At 39.4% G+C, this 26,678-nt stretch overlaps 3 protein-coding genes and 1 long non-coding RNA gene across 4 annotated transcripts; 1 reads left to right on the forward strand and 3 right to left on the reverse strand.

The window, feature by feature from the left end:
* Positions 1–4,230: 4,230 nt before the first annotated feature.
* LOC108126919 (retinaldehyde-binding protein 1) lies at positions 4,231–7,293 on the forward strand. The gene is made up of 4 exons (XM_017243691.3): positions 4,231–4,355; positions 4,566–4,852; positions 6,456–6,917; positions 6,981–7,293. The coding sequence occupies exons 2-4, from the start codon at positions 4,613–4,615 to the stop codon at positions 7,161–7,163; spliced, it is 885 nt and encodes a 294-aa protein (XP_017099180.2). The 5' UTR covers positions 4,231–4,355; positions 4,566–4,612; the 3' UTR covers positions 7,164–7,293.
* A 396-nt stretch (positions 7,294–7,689) lies between these two features.
* Positions 7,690–11,153, reverse strand: muc (dihydrolipoamide S-acetyltransferase muc). The gene is made up of 8 exons (XM_017243690.3): positions 10,977–11,153; positions 10,646–10,919; positions 9,880–10,055; positions 9,424–9,819; positions 8,973–9,199; positions 8,566–8,914; positions 8,397–8,499; positions 7,690–8,338 (listed from the first exon to the last, which is right to left on the reverse strand). Exons 2-8 carry the CDS (start codon positions 10,804–10,806, stop codon positions 8,209–8,211), a joined length of 1,542 nt encoding a protein of 513 aa, XP_017099179.3. The 5' UTR covers positions 10,807–10,919; positions 10,977–11,153; the 3' UTR covers positions 7,690–8,208.
* A 1,108-nt stretch (positions 11,154–12,261) lies between these two features.
* LOC122321690 (uncharacterized) lies at positions 12,262–14,519 on the reverse strand. Its single transcript, XR_006246216.2, has 2 exons — positions 13,813–14,519; positions 12,262–12,810 (listed from the first exon to the last, which is right to left on the reverse strand). It is a non-coding gene; the product is annotated as an uncharacterized lncRNA (long non-coding RNA).
* A 1,212-nt stretch (positions 14,520–15,731) lies between these two features.
* Positions 15,732–26,646, reverse strand: chm (lysine acetyltransferase chameau). Its single transcript, XM_070276813.1, is given in 10 exon segments — positions 15,732–16,240; positions 16,299–16,394; positions 16,454–16,611; positions 21,170–21,275; positions 24,068–24,440; positions 24,504–24,661; positions 24,717–25,342; positions 25,402–25,951; positions 26,240–26,250; positions 26,288–26,646. Coding segments are annotated over 10 exon segments (2,448 nt in total). The 5' UTR covers positions 26,541–26,646; the 3' UTR covers positions 15,732–16,123.
* Between the last annotated feature and the right edge of the window lie 32 nt (positions 26,647–26,678).

A 26,678-nucleotide genomic window follows, 5' to 3' on the forward strand; every position in this document is an offset into this window, starting at 1 on the left:
GAAATATAAAATATTTTAAATAAAACAAGTCAAGCTTTAAGCTAATGATTTTGTCGTTTTATTAAATGAAGTTAATATTAAATGAAGATCTTAATGTTAATCTTATAGATGAAGATATTAATGAAGACCTTAAGTACTTTATAGAATATACATACATACGTATTTTTTAAAATATATTTCTGATATATAAATACAATTGAGTATAATAAACTTTATTAAATAATGATAATGCTTTTTACACGATACTGTTCTTTCATTTAAATATTAATCCTAGATTCTTAAAATTAAAATCATTTATCGAATAACAAACTAAACCCTATTGGAAACAACTTTAAATCTTTATAAATCAATTTTTAAAATAAAATACAAAACTTTACAACACTTTTTATTTTTCTAAAGCTCTGCTTGAAAAATCAATGAAACGAACCCTTGGAAAAGTTTAAAAAAGCTCTTGTTTATTAGCCACTTTAACGGTTCGATTATGTTTGCCAACAGAAACAATAAACTGGTTTCTTAATCAGCCTGGTGATATCGGGCCGTGTTAATCTATCAATTAGCAATGAACAGAAGCCCTGGGGGGTGAACTTTAGACACGCTTGAATAATTTTCAAAGTTTCTTACATTTTTTGCCGCGCTTCATATTTTGCTGATTGCAGCACTCGAAACACTGGAATTCGCAACTTTCTTTAGCCAGTTTTGAAGGCCATCGGGTGAAGTTCATCGTTATTGTTCTTGGCCAATTCTTTTGATTTCATTCTTTGTCATGCTTGCAGTTTTCTTTTCTTTTTTTTCAAACACCGTTCTCGTTATCATAGCTGGGTTTTGGATGGCTGATAAATTTAACATTTTTTCGCCAGCTGAGTTATCTAAATAATGGCAGCAATAAAAATATTGTAGTACGAGTATGTGGGGGAAACGAACGCCTTGCTGTCATAAAGATAATAACCATGTATTGAAGCCAAATAACTTGTTGATTAATTACTTAATGTTATTATATAAAGGTCAGCAAATTTTCCTAAAAATGTGAAATTTGTAAGAAATATTACGTATACGCAATGATGGTTAGGTTTCTTAAATGCTGAAATAATCTACTTATAGAGTTAGAAGTTTAGAATGTACATACAACACTTAAATAAATTATCCTTATGATCTCCTCTTCCAAAATATTACGTATACGCAGTGTTGTCAATAAATATTTGTATCTCCATTTATTAGTTGAAAATACTTTTAATTTAAAATTACATTGTAGTTTTTAAATTATACTTTCTTACAACTTTTTTAGGTGCTTAAGAATAGACTTGGTACTTAAAACAACCATAACTGACCTCCCAAGTCAACTATAAAAGTATTCCCCCTACAATGTTGTCTGTGACCTTGTCCCTAGTCACTTAAAATATTTCGAAATATTATTCATGACAAGGCAGGTTTTTTGTTAATCGCCGAAAACGAAGATAATATCTATGGTTTTACCTATTTTTAATGATATTTGCTAAAAGTTTCCAAGAATACATTTTCAGTTAGATCCTCCATGATTTTCCCTAGTACATGTTTTCTTTGGACTAATATTTCCCAACGAATGACACACTTCTGTTGACTTTTGTTCCATGGGGTTGTTCTCGGCACTTCCGACGTCAGCGATTACTAAAGGATCAAAGTCGAACGGGGAAATCAGCGTGATATATACTTTGTCTGGTTGAGAGAATGGATTTCTGTAATTTTGAAATAGTGCACTTTGTGCAGGTGTTTTCTTTTGATTGCAATATCTGTCTTACTACAGAGATACTGGAACTTACTTGACAAAGTTCAATATCTGATTTCTCAATGAACTATTGGTAAAAGTTCTCCAGATAGACAAAGCCTGTATATCATGGAGACCATTTATCTTAATTGGTGCCTTGTTGGGGAACCATTCTTTTATCATCCGTAATAGTTCTTTGCTAGGGGGTTTGCTTTCGGCTTATCAATATTTAACGGAAGCCATAGAATCTAAGTATTATGTATACTTTGCTAATCTAAAGATTAGCGTTTGAGGTGCCATATTTATCGCTTGATAATGCCACAAAAGCCGGTTAAAAATTGTATTTTGAAATACTTGACGAAGTGCTTAAGATAAGATCTATGCTATATATAACTTTGATTAAAAAGTGGGAGTGAATATCATGTCCTAAAGTCATGGACTTTTGCATATCCTCAATAAATCCTACCACACTTTATAATCTGATCAAACAGGTAGTCAGGAATTAGCTAATAAGTGTAATTGTTAGGAAAAAAATATTTATTTTTCAATCGTTTAATCTGAAATACCCTACAGCTGTGCCTGCTTGGAGATAAGTTTGTTGATCAAATCTTTCGTTTGTGTTCTTGTGTAGAAATTAAATTCACAATTAAAGCCACACATTCTCTACTAATACTTGCAGAAAAATATCTATATTAAAGCTAGAGTGTTATCTAGTTAATACACATATTTAAATTGTACATAAACAGTGAAAAAAACCAGAAGCTGATGCAGCACCAATAGCAAAATCAACAACAACAATTGAAAGAATGAATTAATACGCTCGGCAACTAAATAGCAAATAAGTAAGTGAAAAAAAACAATAACAAAAAAATAAGTCAAATACTTGAACAAAATCGAAAACAACAATAGTATGAACAATCAACAATAAAATAATAGCAACAAAGGCAAGGGGGTTGACGACTAAAACGTCGTCGAAGCCTCAACAACAAACCATATCAAAAGTTGCAGACTTTGCCCTATGACTACACCATATAAGTAAAGTAGAAGACTATAAAAAGTACAGTAAAATTATTAAGAAAAGGGCTTAAAAAGTTTAAAAAAATAATTATAATTTTAAGGACATAAAACCTTTCCATAATCCAAACCCCTTTCCATTCCATTATTTTCCATAATGGTTCTTTTAAAATATTAAAGTTTCTTTCTTTCCAGAGACCACTGTAATTCAATAAGAACACGTATAAAATCGACTTTAGCAAAAAGTGGTTTTGTGTTTGGGACATGAATTTCAAAACAAAGAACCGAACACGTTCCAGTAATAACAATGTGAAATGCAGCAACAAAAGTGGCCAACAATGATAACGGACTACGATCGCCGATTCACGATCCGATTCAATGCCCCGTAAAGGTGTGAAAATGCGCCAAAGATTCACCACAAACCACCCAACCACCCACCACCCACCTGCCTACCATAACAACAATTCCACCAAAAACAATCAAAATTTCTCAAGTCATCGACGACTGCGCTGCCAGCTGCTCTGCTTACGTCGCTGCTTTACTGATAAGGATTATGAGTTGTGATTAGAATTTCCTCACATTGGTTGTTGTTGTTGACAGCTCTATTTGCAGCAGAACAAGAAAAGTTCGATAATAACCCTAGAAGTAGAATATTTTTGGGAGCTGTTATCACTCGAGAATTTCATATTGGACTTTACCCAAAAGAGGTTCTAGATACCCTTTAAGAATTGTAATAAAAAGAGTCTTGATGGGGTTTTAATTAGGAACTTTAATAGTTAACTATGTCTGGATATTATAAAAATAAACTTAGTTTATATTTAATAGTTTTTGACTCAGATATAACAATTGAAGCAACCTTAAGATCTTGTACAGGGTACTCGTAGATCCATCCATTTTGGTGTTATCTTAAAATCTTGATGACTACTATGACTGGATTTATGAACTGCGGCTGCGTTTCCGCTGTCAATAGGCTGGCTTAACCTTTTTTTTATTTAAGCACTTAATTGAAATATATATATATTTATTTTTTTAACAAATTTGCCTTTTTTATTACGTGCCTAGGAGATGGAGATGGAGCAAGGGTAAGTTTAAGGCAAGGCGAGCTAAGTTCAAGACTTGGTACGCGTGTAAACATCACGATCAATGACGACATGTCAGCGCTCAGACAGCATTATGCTGGGCTTTGAGGCCTACGGACTTGGAGGTTCATTGGGGTTTAAGGGTAAAGGTGATCGACAGCCGTAATGGTGACCTTTTTTTGGAATAGGGTTTTCTGTCTTTTGTGTTGGACTATGTTCTGTTTTGTAGCTCCGGCAGATAAGGAATGGAAATGGAAGTCGAGTCAAGACGCCTGTGATCGGCTCTGCCAGCGCCTCGGTCGCTTCGCTGCTATTTTTTTTATCGCCAACGCCGCTGTCGAAGTCGCCGAAGCCGTCGTCGTAGCTGATATTATTGTATATATATAGTATAGAAGTTAACTCACAAGGGTTTCCAAATGCAAACCGAAATTCAGTTGACTCGAATCGAACGAGCCGCGAGGAAGCACGAATCAAGAACTCTGAAAAAACCCCACAACAGTGAAAATCGTTAGAAGTCGCCTTAGGTAAATAAATATCTGAAAAGGAGAAATTACTACCAATCATGGCTTAATTCTGGAAGATTGTTTAAACAACAACCCATTCACAAAACAAACGATAAAACCAAACAAACAGAAAGTGCTGTTGCCATTAAATGGCAATTTTCAAAAAGCAATCAGTGTGATTTAGAAAACTAATACAGAACGCATTTCTCGAATTTAAATTTGAACACGCAGGCCCCGAAAATTAATCGACGAACAAAAAAAACCAATAAGACGATATAATGGCTGCCAACGATATCAGCGAGGAGGCGTTTAACTTGCGACTGGGTTATCTCAAGCCAGAAACCGTGGAAATCGCCCGGGTGGAGCTACGGGAAACGGAGGAGGTCAAGGCGGAGTCCATCAAGAAGCTGAGGGAGCTGCTCAAAGCCACTCCGGAGCTGAACTACAAGGACGACGATGCCTTCCTCACAGTCTTCCTGCGTGCCTGCCACTTTTATCCGGAGGGTGCTCTGGAAAAGGTTTGTATTTTTCAATTATCTTAAAAATGTTTTTTATCTAAACTTAACATGGTATAGGCAGGATAATAGTTAAGGTTAAAGTCCCCAAAAGTTAGAGGTTTATGAGAATTCCTTGAAATATTAATAAATTATTTCGATTTTTCAAAAAAAGAAAGCAGGATTTCGTAGAAATATGAGGATGTCCTTTAACAGAAGATTAAAGTAATCCAGAAAAATATAAAAATGCTGAGGATTAAAAACAGAACTCTGAATATTAAAAAAAAACAAAGCAGATTAAAGTAATACAAAAAATATTGAGAATTTAAAACAAAGCTCTGAATATTTAAAACAACAAACAAAAGTAATAACTTTAAATTTACTTAATTTAAAAATATAAAAACTTTTCAAAAATGTATTTGCAATAATCTTTTAATGCAAAGTTTATTTTAAAGATGATGAAATAATGTTCCCAATAATGACTAATCTGTTGAGAATAAGATGGAATAGAGGGTTAGGCATATTAATCGTTGTATTAAGTATTATATTAAATATACTTATATTATAAATCCCTTTCTCATATCACTGACGAATCTTAAGCTGAAAATAAAAATTATTCCCCAGAATTATCACAATTCTGTTCCATTTATGCCTCACAATACTGCATTTCTAAGACTATTGGAATTCATTGGAGCATTTCGAATGACCGAACGCCTTAGAAACAAGACCCAGTGACTTGGCTTATCAACGCCGGCAAGTGAATCCATATTTTTGTTCACAACTCGAGAGATAATCAAATGTTTAGGAACACTGTCTCGTCCAGCTTACTATCAGCAAACATCGGACATTAGAACAATTTCAAAAAATGGGGTCTTTAACCTAAGTTCAACCATGGGACTGATCTATAAGTATTAATAGTATAGAGAAAATATGTTTTTTTGGAGGGGATCAGATATAGATTACTCTAAGAGTACTAAGGGTTTTTTTAATGTTAATATTTATTAGAGCTATTAAATCTTTAGTATTCATATAACAAACACTAAAAAGTCGTTAAAAACATAATAAACTTAAATTTATTATAAGTAAAGTTGAGAAGGAACAAAAATGCCACCTCATATTTGGTCTAGGTAAGCTGATATATGGGATATTATAAACCAGAGAACATACGATCAGCTATGAAAAAACAAGACCGTTTTCAATTCCCTGGCGCTGATAACTTTTGCTTTTGAACCCGCTGACCAGGCAGAGAAACTGGCGATAAGCGGACCTGATTTCGATCCGATCGGATTCGCCTGAATAATACTTATGTATTAATATAGCCTGTACATATATTTAGTAATACCATACCATGCCCCCCCTCCCTTTTGTGGAGAAACTGCCAAGATGACGTGGTAGAATTAGATTATAAATCGAACCTTTGCCATTTTATAATTTATCATCATAGGAAGCCGCATAGTTTTTATGACCACTTTATTGTCTTGGCCAATGGTCGAAACCTTATCGGGCTAATAATCTTATGTCACGACTACCAAACTTCCCCAGGGAGTATGTGTCATGGGTTAATAAATATTTCCTTTAAATTACTCGATTATCCATCTAATAATTTTCCTTGAAATTTAATTTCCAGATGAAGACCACCGCTGCCTTCCGTAAGGAGTATGCCTCTCTGGTCCGAGGTCTGCTGGTGGAGCAGGTCAGGGAGAAGTTCGTGAAGGGCAGTGTCATCAATGTCCTGAAGAACTGCGATCAGAAGGGACGTCGTGTCCTGATCGTCAACTGTGGAAAGCTGTGGGACCCCAGCGAGGTCACCAGCGACGATATGTTCCGCATGCTCTACATGGTCCACATTGCCGCCCAGCTGGAGGAGGAGACCCAGGTGCGTGGTGTGGTCTGCATCATGGACTTTGATGGTCTGGCGATGAAACAGGTCAAGGCCCTGTCGCCGAGCTTCTCCAAGCGACTGCTCACCTTCATCCAGGAGGCCATGCCGCTGCGCATGAAGGAGGTTCACTTTGTGAAGCAACCTTTCATTTTCAACATGGTTTGGTCGCTCTTCAAGCCCTTCGTCAAGGAGAAGCTTAACAAGAGGGTAAGTTTTACTACAAAAAATAGTTTAATTTATAAATATATTAATTATTTGTCTTCCTTTTAGATGCACTTCCATGGCAGCGACATGAAGTCACTGCACAAATTCCTCGACCCCGCCGTCCTGCCCGCCAACTACAAGGGCGCTTTGCCCCTCATCGATTACGGTGGCGAGGAGTGGATCAACGCCCTGGAGAAGCAGGCTGGCTACGTGGCCGAATGGAGCCAGCTGGGTCCCGCCCAGTGGTGATTGCCCATCCTAACCCCATCCACCTCCAACTGACATTAGTTTAACTTTTTTTGTAAATACTTGCGACTTGTGTTTGCTTAGTTCGTAACCTTTTTGGCAATAAACTAGTTACATAATACTATAAACCAAAGGTGAAAAGTGCTATTAATAGCTAATGATGAGAGAAACTCTATTTCAGAAAATACATTTTACAAAAAATACCAAAATTTGCATAATTTAGTGATAATGTTTCTGGCAACAAGGCGTATACGTAATTTTTTGACATCGATAGCAAGAACTTTAATCGCTGATCTATAGACTAGTAATCTAAGCATTACTATTATTTTATTACTTTTAAATATAAAGTCTCATACATTAACAGTTCTATAAAATAAATATTTTATTCCGTACCACGTGTCGTATGAGTATTTTCCACTTGTAACCCAACCACTTTAAAAACTCCTCCATTTCAACAAGTAATCCTCAAGTCTAAAGTACTTCCAGTGATCCCAAAAAGGAAGTATACACTTAAATAAATAAAAGACAGTTCTTTTATGAATTGGCTAGTACATGTGAGTGTGTTTTGGGGTTTATTCAACGCGTCTTTGGACTTTCAACTAGTTACTTTCGTCTTTTTAGTCGATCATGTTCAACATATTCGATCGAAACATACATACGTCTTATTATCATAATTGTGTATGCTTTTTTTCAGAAATTTACAGCTTTGTGAGTAATTTGAATATCATGCTAGTTTTGTTTTTTGAGTGTACTACAATCATGGCAGCATTAAACTACATCGAATTTTACACAATTTATTTTTTTATAAATATATATCAGTTTTATGCAAGTGCTAAAATTGGAGACTGCCAATATTGCAATGAGGATGGATGGCCAAACCAATATTAAAAATTCACATTATTAACGTATATATATATTATAACACCGATTAGAATCCACACGTCCATCTAGTTAATGTCGACCGAAAAATCCCCCGCCTAACGAGGGCAGCATCTAATGTTCATCTTTCGTTGGAGTCCCTTACTAATGTTTGTTTCGTGCCGGGTGCTTACAATATCATGGAAGCTGGATCCTCCATGTAGTCGCGGAAGTGTTGCAGCCACCTGGCAGCCACGGCGCCGTCTACAACCCGATGATCAGCACTCAGGGTGACGGTCAATACATTAACCTCCTTGAAGCTATAAAGGATAGATAGATGATTAGTACTGGAAGGTATAAAACTAGGATATCATTTACCCCTTGAGACTGTCGGGATCGGCTACCAACTGTTTCGTTGTGGTACCAATGGCCAGGATGCACGACTGCGGGGGATTAATTACGGCACAGAACTGATTAACACCTATAATTTATATAAAATGAGGTTAAAGATCTACAAAATCCATTATTCCTTTAAAGAATATCTCACCGAACATTCCCAGATTGGACACAGAGATGGTGCCGCCCTGGAACTCTTGTGGCTTCAGTTTGTTATCACGGGCCTTGCCTGCCAGCTCCTTGACATCCTTGGAGATCTCAATGACACCCTTGCGATCCGCATTAAAGATGATCGGTGTGATGAGACCCTTGTCCGTAGAAACAGCCACCGACACATCGACGTCATCGTACTGTCGGATCACTTGGCCCATCCAAGCGGAGTTGGCCTCGGGCACCTTAAGACTGGCGATGGCAGTGGCCTTAATGATGAAGTCGTTCACGGATACACGAACACCCTTCTTCTCGTATTTCTTGTTGACCAGAGCCCGGAACTTCAACAACTGGATTTTAAAAATATTAGTTATAGTTTGTTATTGGAAGAATTTTGAGATCATTTACCTTATCCACTTGACATTGCACGGTGACATAGTAGTGAGGCAGTTCTGTCTTGGACTCCAACAAGCGCTTGGCGATGATTGCCCTCATGTTGGTCACCGGGATGTCCTGATAGCGAGCTCCGGCTGGGGCCCTGGCTGGAGCAGCAGATGGGGCTGCAGCAGCGGCCGCCGGTTTCTGGGCTGCAAGATCACCAGATTTAATTGAGCCATGGACTCCACTGCCCTTGCCTGCACACAAAAGCCGCGGATTAGTAACAGAACAATTGGACAAGGGGCGACAAAGGAAAGTGCAATATAGAGTGGGTTTGGTGACGGGAAGGAACGTGAATAATTCCCATCCCAGAAGGTGATTTGCAATGAATTTTAGTCAAGCGGATCATGCGGTGCATCGAAATGGAATGTAAATAGTTGGGATGGAGAACTGAGATTGGCATTAGTTGGGATTGAACAACCTTGTAAACGCAGCTGTTGTGCCTCGGCTAGTTTCTTGGCCATCGGACTGGCATACACGCGGCCCGTACCTGCTCCCGCTGGGGCAGCGGCTGGAGCGGGTGCTGGTGCGGCGGGTGCTGGCGCGGCTGCTGGAACAGGAGCCGCAGCTACTGGTGCCGGTGCAGCTGCTGCTGGAGCAGGTGGTGGTGGGGCAGCGGCAGCAGGTGCTGGTCCATCATCCTTAAAGTCTTTGAAAGCTGCTACGCTGCCCTGATCGGGTACGATGATGCACAGGAGCTTGCCAACGGGGACGTCCTTGGTGCCACCAGGGATGAGAATCTTAGCCAGGTAACCCTCTTCCGGTGTCTCAAAGCCCATGGTTGCCTTATCCGTCTCAATCTCGCACAGCAAATCACCTAAAATGAGATGTACTTGGAATTAGTTGGTATTTTTTTAAGGGAAAAGTATTCTATCACCTTCGTTGAGCTTGTCACCCTCCTTCTTCTCCCAGCTAACAATCGAACCGCGCTCCATGGTGGGGGAAAGGGCGGGCAGTGGTACCCTCATGTGCTCTGGCAGGCTGGAGTAAGCGCGGGCAAAGTTGTAGCTCCATGCTGTCAGGGGCTTTGGCGGGCTAGTGGTTAGATTACACCTAAAAATAAGAAAATAATGTTCTGAAAACTGTTGGGTAGTTGGGAGAAGGGCAATCCTCCTACTAAAAATAATATAACTATTAATTTCTAGTTTCCAACTACTAGTTTTAGTTAGTTTGATTAACTTTTAATAATTTATGGCCGCTCAATCAGCTGTTGGTTTGTTGTTGTTTACGCACGCACACACGTACACGTCACTACACCTTTCAATCACACACGCATTGGATGTAAACAATGTCCCAAAAAAGGTGACCAATTAGCCTAGACAAAAATTTTCCAGGTTATCAGCACGACGGCGCTATCACGCATCATGCGATATATAGGAGCGTGTGTTCGACCTTGGCCATAAAACAAATCAGCAACTAGCCACGCACAACGCATGCATACATATGTGTATATACATACGACTAATACGGAAAACATACTGATTGATGCTAAGTACTGGGACACGGGACACTGTCAATCATAGCCCCCCCCTTTCAGCCGACCTCCTTTGGGGGGCATCTAGTAATTCCGCTGCAGTGTACGCATTTTGCAATATTACACAACCATTTCTAACCTCAACGAATTGGGGGAGGAGGATTTTTACCTGATACTATGGAGATTCCGGGAATTGTTTAGCTGGCAGCTGAGGGCACGGACGCCCAAACTAGCGCCGGATCGTCGGCCGGAGCTAACGGTATTCGATCGCAGGAGCACTGAGCGCAAAGCTCCAATTTCGTTTCGTGTATTCGCCAGAGATCGCAGCATCTTGTTATTCGGCTATGTCCTTTAGTGAAACTCTATCCCCGTTGGTCTTGATATCCTGCAGATTGGCGTCGGTGGCGTCGGCGGTACGTTCAGTTGGAATTTTGACAATAGATCTAGTGGCAAATGGCAAAGTCGAAAAATTTATAAAATAAATGTTATGCCGACCTTACCAGTAGGTCAGTGTGAACGCAGCCGGAACGCCAAAAAATACCGCAGCACGGGGGTATTAAAAGAAAATACCAGGACATACCACGGATGGCTAAAAAAGCTTCTATACATGCGGCTATATTGGCTAAAACTACAAATTTATAAAACTTTACTTTTCAAACTAATTTTGCTTTAAAAATCAATGAATCAATGTTTATTAAAATATCCATGAGCTTTGCGTTGGCCACACTTCTGCACAGAGAAAGCTTGCGATAGGTATCGTATAGAAATGATGGTATAATGTATTATTTCCACTAGTTTTAAAAGCTTAGAACAAATGAAAAATATTTAAAATTTAATTTTTAATTTTATTAAGCTATTTTATGAAGTGGTTTTGATGGGAAAAAATAGATGACCACTTTTTAAGCTTTTTTTGACATTTCTCTTTGAAATCTAAACTGGCAGAACTTCAAATGACATTGAGTCATTGATAAACGATTTGTTTATATTTATTCCAGACATAAAATGTATTTTTAAACGCAACCTGTTTAGAAATCCGATCAGGTGGTTAGACCATGAAGTATATTATGAGAATATTGTGGTGGACTTTTTTTTTATGAATAATGACTTATTTTTTTTTGAAGTTCATGACCTAATAATGTGATAAGTTCTTTGAATAATTTGAAAACACAAAAGAAAGCTTTGAATAATGAATTTTTTGAATGAAATAATTTATGATAACGCCCATTAAATGGAAAATTATGAAGGAGTATAGAAAAATATCAATATTAATTTAAAACTTTTAACAAAATCTAAAGCTCCCAGACCCAAAAAATTCAATCTTTTATTATATTCAATCAAATTTCAATTTTATATGTATTTTATTATTAAAACATCGTTTACAATATTACATTCATGAGTTAAAACACTATTAGCTACGATTTCAAGAACTTTTCGATTGACATTCGCCTCATATTGAGTGTACTTCAACATGTGCCGGGTTACGATAGACACCAGAGCACCTGATGAAGTACAATAGACATGGGAGACATTTTTTCAAAAAATATACATATTCAAGTGGGATTTTTCTGAAGGATTTGCATTATATACTTTGCATGTATGTCGGATATGGCGGATATATGTCTGCCACCACGCGCGCTACTTCAGGTACCTGACTGTTGCAAAAACCAGCCCCGGTCACTGATTAGCGCGCAAGGTAGGAGACTTTGGAGTACATGGGAGTATAGCTGGAGTTGAAGTTGAAGATGTAGATATAAAAAGCCAAGCCCAGTTCAGGTTTTTCCCTCATTTTTGTTGCTTTTTTTTTGTTTGGTGGGCTTTTAAGTTGAAGAGACAGATGTTCGGCGCGCCTGGCAACCAAAAGTGCAGCAAATGGCGGACGCCTCCTCAGCCACTGACTGACTGCCCCCTAGGGATGGCCAGAGCGAGGGAAACGAAACGACCTTGTGCCTTGTATTAATGTCCCAGCTTTAAGGTTAACGATCTCTGCGGGTTATGTGTAGTTGCCATTGTAGTTGTCTCGATGACTTCATGCGACGCGCCACACATATATTTTTTTTTTTTCTTTTTCTCCTCCGTCAGTCAATTTTATGCAATAACAATGCCAAAATTAGTCATATGAAGAGCGAGGCACTAGCAGCGAGAAGAGAACTGAAAAACTGGGAACACTGGGGAGTGCTAATGACCACATAGCCGACGTCTGGTGTGGTGGCCTTTCGTAGTGACGTCATCAGGCGGCAAGTTATTACATTTCATTCAGAATTCTGTGCAAAAAATTCGAGTACATTTATTTGGTTGCTTTCCTGGCCAGACCCTTGATATTCTAAATTTGAAACGCTGTAAAGAAACAAGCAGAGGAAATGAAAGCTGCAAAAAAGACAGACAAAAAAAAGAAAAAGAAGACAAGAAGCACAGTAGAAAACGGCGAGAGCGTCAAAAAGAAAAAAAAAAAAAAGAACCGGCGTTTTAAGCTCTCTCTCTCTTTAGAGAGCTCTCTCGCCTCTCTGCCCTGTTACTAACCGAAGCTACGTGCGTGATCGCTCACAAATACATTCAACTAAGAAACACACACACACAGCTGAGACACACACGTGCCTCTACCACATTTGCAAATTCTCTTTTGTCTCTGGCTGGCTGACTGGCTCTGGGTGTATTAAAATTTTTGCAAAGTATTTTTTAACTATCTTTTTAGCTGGTTTTCGGGTTTTCTTTTGCCTCATAAAACAGCCAACGATCGCCAACAGCTATGGACTGTGAATAATTGCGAATTTGCTTCGATATATATATATATACGTATATATATATATGTGTGTGTACGAACCATATGTATTTTTTTCAGTACATAAATGAGCAGCCATTGCTTGGGTGGGGCATTCCTAACCTCAAATTGCAGACGGCTTACATGCATGTGTGTGGGTGTCTTCGCTCTCCGTTGCAAAAGTGCAGCACATGCTTTTTTTTTTTTTTCTGATCAAGCCGCTGATTTTTTTTTCTTGTGGTGCCCTTAACCCTGAGCCTAACTTTTCGGTTTGATCGCTCGGCACACACACGCACACAGCGAGAAAAACTTTGTGGCGAGCATGTGAGCTTTGTCTGGGGGTAAAAAAAAAAAAAAACCTACATACTGTCTAAAATTAATATTTGAGCGACAAAAAGTTCCGCCTGTCTTTGTGTGGGTTATATGGAAATATGTAGAATCATGTGGTTACCACCACACACACAGACACTCGGCCATACATTTGCGTCACTTTTTCTTGTAGTGTAGCGAAAAAAAAGCTGCCTAGAGTGCTGCTGCTGCTGCCTTGTGATATCAAAATTCTAAAAATAACCAGAACCTACTCTTCTTCGTTCGATTGTCGTTTTTTTTTTTCCTTCTTATTCTTCTTCTTCGTTTCTTTTCAGTGCTTTAATTCCTTTTTGGTAGAAAATATAAAAACCCAGAAGTTCCAGAAAGCACGTTGGATTTTGTCGCCACCTCCATTTCTCTCTTTCTCGCTCGAATTTCACAATATGTTTGGTAGTTCCGTTTTTGAACTTTTTCTTGGATTATGGCTTGACAACTTCCGTTGCATTTGTTGGCTTTTGTTGGAAGACACACACGCGCTCACACCTTGACGCACTCACACGGACACTCACTCGCGCGAGTAAAGTTTAATTTGTGAATTTCTTTAACCATTTTTTTTTTTTTTTTTTATTGGCTCTCTTCGTCTCGTTGTTGTCTCCCATTTGGTGCAAAATGAACTGTGCGACAGCCCAGAAACTGTCTGGCTTTATATTTTGTATGGCGGCTATGTGCTATGGCTATGGGGCTATGGGCCCCGATTTTCCACCGACAGAGATAAACCAAAGTCGGTGAAGGCGAAGGCAAAAATGCTAAGAAAAAGAGGAACACTTTGGCGACTATGGTGGAGAATTAGAGAGAGCGAAACCGGACCGCGTTTGCCGGCAGTTGGCGATCAAATGCTCAATGTCTGTGCCAAATCAAGAGCCAAAAGCGCGAATTTTATTCGCAGACGTCTCTGCCAACGTCGGCGTCGGCTGCGAAATCTCCCCTTTCGTCTCTGTGTGTTGCCGTTTCTCTCGCACAGTGGCGCCGACGTTCAGAGGGGCTATTTGCTGCTGCTGCTGCTGCTACTACCTCTGCTTCCTGCTTCCTCTTCCTCACCAACATGCATATGCACTCACACACACTCATGCAAATAGAGAGTAGAGTGCATGTGTGGGTACAGTAGTCATTCCAATTATTCGATTTCTGGGTGTCTATCATATGGAATGAAAAATATATTATCTTTTACATTTAAAGGTATTTTTAAATGTTTGAATTCAAAATATTTTCTTATATAATTTAGCTTTAATTTTTATAGTTACTGTTTTCAAATAAAAAAATATTTAACTTTCTACTTAATTTAAATTATTTTTAAGAGGCTTCACTGTATATACATTTGCCAGTTCTCGTTCGGGTTCCTTTGTTATAAACTGCACCACCAGCAGACAGACTGCAACAAAAAGCTTCGAACAGTGGGATACGTTTGTTGATTTTTTCGTAATATAAACACTAAACCCCACAACCCCCTATGAGATATTTCCGGTACTTATCAGCTATAAAATAAAGATTATAAAAAATAATAAATATTAACTTTAGAGGATGAAACGTTAAGGCCTAAACGTAAAGGTAAATAGTATTCCATTTATGTATATACAAGTTTTTTTATTTACTATTTTATTTTGTCTGGAGCTTAGAGAGCTTTTCTAGATTTTATAAAAAATATGAAACATCAAAATCATTAATTTAGATATTTTTTTATATCTGCATATCTAAATCTAAAAAACCTGAACAATTAATATTTAACAAAGGAAATTTTAATAAATAATTTTCATTGAATTTTTCTTGATTTTATCCACTGTGTTCTCTTTTCACCAAGCTTTCTCTCCGTCTTGCTTGCCGTGGACTGCTGTTCTCTCGCTCGCTCTGCTCCAATGCATGTGTATGTTTTTTTGGCCAACCCCCGCCCCTGTGCATCCTGTCTGGAGTCCACATTACCCCCCTCCAGCCCCACCCGACCGTCTACCTGTCTCTCCAGGCAAAGCGACAATGTCAATGCGCCCGTCTCTCCGTCCCTCTCCCTCCTCACCGTATGTGTGCACTTTTTGCGCCTCTACTCACCTCTCTTCCCTCTGGCCCAGCAACGCCATGATTCATATGCCCAGATGACGAAAGCATCCAGTCCAAAAGCAAAGCACTTTGATCGTAATCCGAGTATATTATAATCAATTTTACTAAGGACCTAGGTTACTAGTTATTGCTAATAGAATTACTAACAAGTACAGACATTCATTTACAAATACTTTGGGCTTACGATATAAAATAGAACAATAAAAAAATATTGGCATAGAGTTCCCACCCACACAGACATCATTCCCATTCCAGTTGTGGAGCTTGGTGTAGTTGAAGTAAAGTATTGCTGTTTCGAATATTATCTAAGGTCTAAGGTGTAGATATAAATATGGTTTGTAATAAAAATAATGTAAAATCGCTACACCAACATTGCAATAGGACTAAGGCTAAAAAATTCTAAAATCAGGACTTTTTATCCAAGGACTCGTCATCGGCATCCGCAAAGCATGCCCGGGCATGCTTCCAACCAAGGTGCTATGGTGATGCTGTTGGTTGGACAGGGATAAATGGCTGCCATCTTAGGCATGAATCGTCGATCTTGGGGAAGGTTCCTCTTCGCTTCACCCGTTCCTCATACTCGTCTAGGACATCCTACGATATAGAAATATATCTTTAGTAAGAATTAATATCATTATTTTCAGAAACTTACCTGCTTCTTGAGGACTATGTGCTTTCCCTTCCAATATTTCATCATTCCAAGGGCCTGGAGAGTGCTGACTATGTCGTAAGAGTATATTGCCATTTCCTAAAAAATATATGTATTATTAAAACTTTAAAATATTAAGAATTATATCTTAAGCATACTTGTGAAACGTCCTTGATGCAGAGAGAGTTTCCCGATCGATTGCACAGATAGTCCAGAAGAACATCCTTCCAGTAGGAGCGGTACGAGATGAGACCCAGATCGGACAAGGGCTTCTCCGGAGATCCGATTTTACCCTCCACGCGTGTCAGTAAATAGCCTGGAAATAAATAATATTTATCATTAATTTAATAAACTTTAAAATATTATACTAATTATAAAAGATATAATACGATATTGAACCTTTCTTCACCCATCCTCGAGTCTCTATTTAAAAGGGACCCCAAGAAGTATGCTACAGATAGTGGCAAGTTGAGTTCCTTGAGTTCCGGCGTATTATTTATGGTGACCAACTTTGGGTCCGCCCTCCGGTTGCTTTGTGTGTGTGCTAGTGTGTGTGTGTATGCGTGAGTGCTCGCCCAAGTGTGTGTGAGTGTTGTGTCTAGACAGGATTCGCATTTAAACAACGTTCTGGCGTACATTCAACCCAACGCTAGTGTCACCCCAAAGGACCCACCCCAAAAAAGCTGATATTCTGGATTCTAGAGCCGTCTGGCAGCAACAATTCCAGTCTCTAGATAACAACAACAACAAAACAAGAAAGAAGAAAGGGGGGGTAGGGGAAGGCAAAGGAAAAGGAGCTACAACAGCAACAATAAGTGCAGCTAAGTAAAGTTGACGAGGACGAGAGCGAGGACGAGGACACAACACAAAATCCACTGAGGCAGGCTCGGGAAAAAAACCGTTCTGAGAACTGGAGAAGAGAAGAGGACCAAGCTAGAGGAGCAGGCCGAGGAGCTGCGAAGAGCAGAACAGGACACACTCAACGGCCGACTGCAGACGGCAGACACAGCTGAGGAGGCTCAAGGAGAGCGACTGTGGTGGGTTGGAAAAAGCTGGAAGACTGGCGGGGAGAAGAATCCGGCTGACTGGCCGAGCGGAGGGTTGAACGCACACAGGCAGCGACGTTGGCTGCAGCGGCGGCAGTAAAAGCTGCAACAATGGTCAGAAAATTGATATATGATTCTATTAAGATTTAAGATATACATATATATAATATATCTCCACAAAGATTAATTTTAGTGACGAAAGACTTCATTACCAAAATCATCATACATATTTTCGGCACTTATTACTAAAATTATCAGATACCAGATATTTTTTTTTAATATTAAATTTAATTCATTTTTGGTTCTATTGTGCCCACTGTGCCTTATGCATTTCGTGGGGATCCCCCATCCTACTTAATCTGCGACTTCTGGCCGCAAGAGGGCGCATTCGGGTGGCACTTTGATTTTCTTTGTGCCGCACTTCGCCTCGTCTCTCCCCCAGCCACGCCTTCGCCGCGATAAATCCACGAGACGCGAACGGAGGAGGAACGAGCAGGGGTAGCCGGCATGAGCCGGGCTAACTGGAGGAGGATGAGTGGATACGTCGAGACGACTTTATCGATCCATTTTGATTCGCACTCGCATACGCTGACGCAGCAACATTTTTGTTGCATAGCCACAGGCGCTGCGAACGGAACAGTAATGAGTTAAAGAATGAAAATCCACGACAAATGTGCGAATGAGGCAGGGGGGTGGGAGGAGGAGGAGGGGAGCCTATGCCAACTTTAACTCAAATTAGCAAGGCTCTAATTATTATTTCTATTTTTTTTTTATTTTTTTTTCTTCTAGCCAGAGAGACTAGAGTGTGAAAAGCTATGAGGTTGTGTGCAGCGGGAGAGGAGAGAAAGCGCAATGGGGAGAGAGTCGTCTAACCGTAACTCGCTCTTTTGTGCTCGCCAAAGAGGACGACGCCCTTTCATTGTGACCTGTCCTGACCTTTGTTGTCTGCCGCCAACAGTTGTTCTTGTTCTTGTTTTTGTTGCTGTTTCAGATTCTGGTGTTGTTGTGTCTGGGAAATTTCAGCTACAGTCTAACGTCAAAATACCGAAAAAAAGAGCGAGGTTTCAAACATGATCAGCTGTGATTTCAAAACGTATCGCCTTTTTTGAAGTCAAAAAGTAGGCTACAAAAATTTAAAGATGATTAGGAAGAAAATTTTTGATCTTAGGGATTTAATTTTTGAAATTTTTAAAACCTCTTTAGCTATGTTTGACTGTATTTTGAAATTTTTGGGGGTTTTGATGTACCCACAAGTCGAACAAGATAAAAGAAAAACTTTAAGCGGCACGTTGCAACATGTTCGCTCTTTTTTTTCGTTTGTAAAAGTTTTGCCCGAAAGTTTCGTTAATTAATGCAGTAGGTGGCAACCCTTGTGTGCACCCCTTTAAAATTTTTGTTTCGCTCATTTGCATTTTGCGTGTTGCAGTTATTACACCTGGACATAAACGATATATATGGCCGTCCTGTTCTTACACATACACATATGTATGTTTAAAAGGGGAGTGAGTCAAGGTTTGGCTGGTTTTTTGGGGCGATATCGGTGGGTTAAGTTAACCCCCGCCGACTGTCTGGAAGTGTTTTAGCCACCTGCCATGTGCAAAATAACCAATTCCAGTTAATGATGACGAAAATGATTTGCACGCTGGCTCACTCTATTCTACACTGAGAGAAAATTAAAGGAAGTATATTTTAAGAAATATTCTTTTTTGTTTGAAGACTTTGGGTCTAAAAATTCTTTTTTATATCAGAGGTTATAATTAAGATCAAAACCCAATCAAGCTAAAATTTAAATTAATATAATTGTAAGATCTTGATATATTGGATGATATATATTATTAAATTTATGTTCACCTCTTTGCCGTCTATCCAGCTGTTCTCTCTCTCTCTCTGGCTCTTTGTTTGACCATCACACTCTTTTTTTGCCGGCCGGCAGCTTTTACATGTAAGTGTCTATGCGTGCGTGTGTGTGTGTGTGTGTGTAAGGTCAATGTCGTTTCGCTCGCTCTCTCGCTTGTTCGTTCATTACCTGCCTGCTGGCCCCCATCGCCACCCAACCCCCCCGCGTCCACCCGCATTGCATGTATTGACTTTACATAGAAACCATCCGCCGCCGCCTCTGCCGGCTTCGCTGCTGGCTTTGACGCCATTCAAGCCAGGCGATGTATGACTCAAGACTCAAGTGTGGCTCTCTGTGTCTTTCGCCGCCCCATCCCAGCCCACTCTTCTCACCAGTCTGCTGCAGGGTAATTCTTCTCTGTTTTTTTTCTTATATTTTTTTTATATGTATTTTTTTTTTGGGTTGTCTGTATTTTATTGTTGTCTGTTGTCTTTTCGCCTGGATTAATTTTAAACAATTTTCATTGCAGCAGCTAAAAATTACTTATGCGATCTTTGAATTGCACCTGACTGTATGTGTGTGTGTGTGTGTGTGTGTGTGTGGGCTGGGTCTACGTTTAATTGATGCAGAAATTGCATGTTCTGCACCTGAGCAAGAGGAAGAAATAGACTCGATGGCAAGGGGAAAGTGGGGCGGGGGGAGTAGTGCAATTGGAAAGCTGAGCCACAGTCTCTGGCATGTTTGGCTTTTCTCATGCAACGATGATTATACTTCTCATACACCTGCACGATGCACCATACACCAATACACACACACACACACAAACACACACCTTCTGTGACTCAGAAGACTCCGGGAAGAAGCAGAGGAAGAATCAATAAAGGATGAAATTTTAGTGGCTCATTATTTAGAAGCCAATATACTATTACTAACAGGCCCCATTTAAGCTCAATTTCATTGGAATTTCAAACTTATCATCCAATTTATATATTTTTTGCGGTTTTTTTTTATATATTTGGTAAAAAACAGAGACCCCACAGGAGATTTTTATTCTGGGTTTTATTGAAGAATTGAAGACTGGGAATTCTGAAGAAATTAAATAAAAAGAATTGAAAGATTCCCCAAAGAGTTTCAAATATTTTAAGATGAAGGATCAGGGTTTAATCATTGATATAATCAAAGAAATTGGGTTATATAGTTTAAGAATTATTTAAAAATTGTTGCCAGGTAAGATATACATAGATACATATCCCTTGACAAAATATATGAAATCTACTTTTAAAATGAATATATATATATTTTAAAGATACTTTTATGGTCTTTCTCTAGTAGTATATCCAGGTAAGGATACAGATACATATATAACCGTTGGATAAATAAACAAAATCTCATTTAAAAACTTATATATATTTTATAGATACTTATATAGTCTTTCTCAAGTCTTTATAAGATTCTAATCTATAAAATGCAACTTTTGAAATTTTAGAATCGAGATAAAGTATAGGAATATAAAGTAGTCCGTTTTCAGAATAAAGTATCTTTACTTTAAACCTCTTGCTTTTCAAAATATAAAGCTCTTATCAAAAATATTAAGAATTTGGGCTGTTTCTGGAAATTTTATAGAAAATTTTATAGACATTTTATAGAAAAATATAGAAAAAATACCTGCTAGAAGGTTTTAATATATAAAGGCTTGTAAAGTAAATTGGGCAGATATTTTCTTTAATATTTATAAAGTATCAAGTATCAAGAAAATAGTATCTGGTAAATACTTTCAAGGCTAAGGTCGGATTAATTCTAAGGATGTTTCACTAAAAGTTTCCCTTGAAACTTTCCCTTGAAACTCGAAAATAGTAAAGAAACTTTCTCTAAAATAACCCAGTTTGTGCTATTATTCCAATACTAAAAAAAGGTATAATTATTTTATAAGTTTCTGTGTGTTTCATAATGCTTATAGAATTAATTATACATTAAAAACAAACCCAACTTACTAAAATCGATGAGTAATCTCCCGTATCCCTTCCTCTGATATGGCGGCAATGTTAAAATACACGAAACATTATAAAAAGAATTCTTTTCCTGTAAAAATGGAATATGCTGCAAAGACAAAAAAAGATACAAAAATTAAACCATATTTTAATCTTGGATTATTATCCAAAAATTCAATTATTACAAGGTTAAGCTTAAATATTATTAAAATTGAATCAATAACAAATACTTAAGAACAATTGGCAGACGGATGTGGTGTGAGGATAATTTTAGGGGGAAGGGGAGAAACGGAAAATCCGGGTTCTGGGGGATCAGACAGACAGACATTTTCCAGACAAAGGAAGCGGGGAAACTGGGTGGGTGGTCTGGTGGGAGTGAATGGGGCTGGATGGCAACATTCATCTGTCGCTTTTGGCTTTTTTCGGCAGTTCAATGACCAGCAGAATGAAATGAATCGATAGACTGGGTAGCACCAGAGACACTCCGATAGAGATGGCTATATAATGGCGAAAGAGATGGTCATAATCGAGGAAGACAGAGAGAGAGAGAGAGACAGAGGATACTGTGCGTAAATAATATAAACATACGCACATAGCCATCAGCAGTGGGGTCCACTGGCTGGGGGATCGGGATATATATATATATGTATACAAAAGTCAGAGTCAGTTACTCGTATATGGATATAACTGCCACGCCCCCTATTTCTAGCCACGGTCATTGCCAAAAATACAATTTCAGGGTATCATTTATGATAGTTTTCCCCCCTTTCAATTATCTTTACAATTATTTGAAATAATTTAAATAATTTGGTATAATTTGTGTAATTTCCTTTAAATATAAAATAAATATAGGACTTGATCCTTAAAAGTATGCAACCATTTCCGGAACACGCCCTTATATTCTCCAATTTCTGTGGGTCCTTAAATCTGGCTACAATTCGGAAATACATTTATGTACACTGCGGGTTTTTCACTTTGAGGTTCTTTTTTTTTTTTGTCTCATGGTTTCCCCCCCTTTTTTTTTTGTTCATTTTTCCTTTGTCTGCCTTGATGTCTGGGAACGCAGCCACATAGCCAGAGAAGTCCCTGTTCCCCAGTCAGATCCCCCGACCACCCGGTCCCGGTTCAGTATCCACCCAGTATTTTGTCCCGGGCACAACCGCTTTTTTGTGGAGCAGGCGCAGACGCAGACGCAGATGCCAAATCCCGGACCCGGCCCAGAGGTACACGACCTCAATCGTGTCGACTGAATCCCCAACTCTCCCCATCCACACACAGCATCCGAGAGTGTCCTGACAGCCATCCATGCTGCTGGTTGACTGGGAATCCACCTCCCTGCTCCAGGACTCAATGTCTGGCTGCTGTCTGGGACCCAGTGCTGGGGAGTCGGAGTACTGGAGGTTAACTGCGGGACAAAGGATTGCCGAAAATTATCACTGCCGGAAGTGGGGGGGTTGGGACTTGGGTGGGTTTACACGAAGCCTAATTTTACAAATAGGATTTAGGGATAGGATTTTGAAGAATCTGATCTTCTATAAGAAAATTAAGGCAGATAACTAAATTAAATATTTATGACTTATTTGTATGTCTAAAAAATTAAAATAAATAATATTTAATAGTTTGCTTATATGTCGAATTTTGATTTTAAACAAAAGCTACTTTTGTAGCTCAGAAACTGAATAAAATGAAGATATTTAAATAAACATAAGTAGGATATTAAATCTGAATAAATATATACATATATAGAATATACCATAAAATATACGGAATATTCAGTTGTTTTGGATTTATGAAGAATATAAGAATAAAGAATTATAAAAGAATATAAATTTTTTTTAAAAATATGAATGCTATTTTCCTAAAAATATCTTATTGTTTTTATAGATAAGTATCCTAATTATATATAGTTTTCCTAATTATCTCCTTTCTCAAATCCTAACCAATTTTTAAAGCCTAAGACTCAATCATTATTCTTTAAAATTCCTCTATATATTCTTCCATTAAAAACAAATCAAATAATCTATTAAAAATTAAAATCCCTAAAATATTCAAAAACTACCAAATTCCTTAAATCTTTTCTGTATAAACAAATGCAATTTAGGGGACTCTGACAACAGTCGGGATGAATGAATGTCTGGGCATAAACGTAATATATGCAAAAACTTGTAGTATGTGTAGAAACACCGAAATTCCGACTGACTGGGGATGCTGCGCCAGAAGTTTTGGAGGTGCCACAAAGGAGCGGCTCAGATGGTGGTGCGGAGATGGCTACATGGAGCTGGAGCAGCCCCGACATGCGCAATTTGTAACACAAACCCAGTCTCTGTCGGCGCCCAACAAACTTTCTGCATTCTGCAGTAAAACTGCCAAATGGGCGGAGATGGGAGATGGGGGGCACCCGTAAATGTATCCGGACCCGTATATTCATCAAGGGGGAGGTCAAGAAACCGTAGCTTGTTTTTCCATCTCTCTCTTTTGGTCCTATGTCTGTTGCTTATTTACCCGAAAACGTTGACAAAAAAAAAAAATAAGAGGAAAAATCATCTGGTTTTTCATTTTTTTTTTTTACTCGGTGGGCATGGTCAAGGCAGAGCCACTGTCTGGATCTGGATATAACCATATACATATGTATGGACCGTACATGGGTTGTGGCTGAGACCGGGAGCCATAGCTTTCTCCTCACCAGGCTGTCTACAGACATAAAAGAATCATAAAACTGTAAAATGTTATTATTCAATTTTATGTTGGGCCCATAACCATGAAAAGTCCACGAATTATAAGCAATAAGGAACTGGAATATCTTGAATCTAAAAGGGTAATAGAGGGTTGGGTTACTAGTTAAAGTTATACCTTTAAGTCTTGAAAACTAACTACATTTTCTTAAAACTATCTTCCACTCACCTTGCTAAAGTAACCAACAATATGACAACCATCCACATCAGCCAGGGTCATGATATAAAAGAGAAACGGTTCCACATCATAGTACAGGGTCTTGTGGTCCAGAAAGAACTTGGCCAAGAGACAAAGATGCTGACAGTATTGCTTGTAACGCTTGCCATCCACCTGCCACACTTGCAGTTTACCCTTGCGATAGATTTCATCACCTGGCGGATGCCGCCAAACACACTTCTGGGCGTGCCGCTTGATGCCCGTCTCAGATTTCTGATAGCGCAGGCAAAACTCGCAGATATACATCTTGGGTAAGCGGGCGGCGTCGTCCGGATAGGGCGATTGATACCACACCTTCATCTTGTACTTGCCCATGCTGATGTATCTGTGGGATTAATACAGAAAATGTTTTGTTGAAAATTCTTAAAATTCACAAAAAGTCTCATACTTGATGCCCTTTCCTACTGGGAGATCCTTCAGCTCGTCCTCTATTCTTTCGGAAGCCTGGGCCTGGGCCTCCCTAAATAATTGCAGATCATAGTCGGGCACCAGGCCGGAAAGATTCGGTTCACGATCCTCATCCGTGCAGTCTTTTTCTAGCTTAACCTGCCAGAAGATAGTAACAATCAGGATTATGTATAAAATTTTTAGAAACACCCACCTTCGAGTCCAGGAAATTATTATTTGCTGGACGAAAGTTGGCTCTCGATTCGCGTATTTTGTTTAGGAACTCCCGCTGCTCGGGTGAGAGGGTCTTCGTATTGGCGTGCTGGTTTCCCGGAGCCGTCACTATGTTGACGGGCATCTTGAGACGCTGCTCATTCCGCAGCTTCCGTTCGTTGGCCCTCTCCTTGCACTCGGAGGCGGACATGTTGTGGTATATGGGACATGCTTCCGGCAAGAAGTGTCTGTCCAAATGGCCACTCAAATGACCGGACGAGTCACAGCCCTCGATGGGACACTTCTTTTCCGTTTGGGTTATTGGCGACACGGGTCGAGACTTGATGACGCTCAGTACGCCACTACTGATGCCAATAGATTCCTTTTTCACCTTGCTTTTGGTGCTGTTTAGATTCGGGGGCGCGGGTTTCTTTGTGGGACTTTTCGAGATTAGTGTCTTGTCATCGTCCAGGTCGCCATCGGAATCAGTATCCGATTCCAGTTTGGGTTGCTGCTTCGATCTCCGCATGCTGAGGGATCTGGTCAGTTTCCTCATGGGATTGGCTTTGTCTTTGCGCTCCTCTTCACTGTCCGTGTTCTGGAGCTTCGATGGTCCAGGTTTTTTACCTAATGGGTTAAAAAAACGTATAATTTAAGTTTAAAATTAAATAAATTATTACTTTTACCTTTAACAGCTCCTTTTGCTGGCTGTGAGCTGTACGAATTGCTGGAATCAGTACCCTCCGAGTCACTCACCGTACTGGATTCATCCCCAGAGTTGGAACCACTCTCTGAGCCGGAGCTACTACTGATCGCCGGTGGTCCTCCGTTCTTCTTAGCCGGCGGCAGCTTGCCCCGAACCGGTTGTTTGGGTTTAACAGTGCTGGCCATTTTGAGGGGAACTTTTCGACCATTCTTCACGATCTTCATCGAGTCATCTGTGCTGTTCGAGGAGGACGACAGCGAGGGTCTCTTTCCCTCACCATTCGCATGATTTCGATTTGTGTTTCCCGCCGTCCTCTGTGGAGGATTAGTGGCTTTGTTTGTCTGGTTTCCAGTGGCCTTGTTGGCTGGAGGTTTTCTTCTGGCGGCTGAAGCTGCAGCCGCTGCTGTTACCGTGGAACTGCCCAGCGTGCGAGAGGTCTTCTTGACGGGCGGCGCCGATGGTTCATCCTCATCATCATCGTCGGTTAGTGAGTATCCCACCTGTAGTTATACATTGATTAGTTAATTATTCTATAAAACTCATACTAACAGATGAAAGCATTAAATTTCCATACAGTACTGATAACAGATCTATCGTGGAACAATCTGGAATGTGTCTAATCACTTCCGTTTGGAATAGGCGATAAAAAATGAATAAAAACTAAAGGAACCACATGGGGGAATATAGAAAAACAAAAACAAATCGTACATTTTTGGATAATCTGATAAAAGAAACACTTCGTAGGTTATAATAAATGTAACATATTATTATCCTTGACAATGGGTATACATAAATAATGATGGGTTCCAACATAGAACTGGATAGACTGCTTTTCAATATTTTCCAGAGCGCAAGAGCTTCTTCACTTTCCTTGGATTTCTCCTCGGTGGCTGATGTCGAGGACGGAGGAGCCTTCCGCCTGGCCGCATTCCCGGAATTCGTTTGTTGTTGGTGCGATTGCGTTTGTGTTTTGGTGGTGGAGTTCTGGGTGGGCTTCTCCTCCGGCGTCGCACTGCTGGAATCCGTATCCGAGCTGCTGGCGGTGTCTGAACAACTGCTGGATCCGCTGGAGGACGAGCTGCCGGATTCGGAGCTGCTACTGCCGGATTCCACGGGCATTTCTTTTGTTTTGGGCGCACAAAAAATTTATCAATTTTCGTACACAAAAAGGTTTTTGTTGTTTTGTTTTGGTAAGTGTGACCAGATGTGGGCCATGGTGTAAATACCCGGAAATTGTTGCTTCATAGGGATAGTTGG

This window comes from Drosophila bipectinata, chromosome 2L (assembly GCF_030179905.1).
Source record: "Drosophila bipectinata strain 14024-0381.07 chromosome 2L, DbipHiC1v2, whole genome shotgun sequence".
Taxonomy (NCBI): domain Eukaryota; kingdom Metazoa; phylum Arthropoda; class Insecta; order Diptera; family Drosophilidae; genus Drosophila; species Drosophila bipectinata.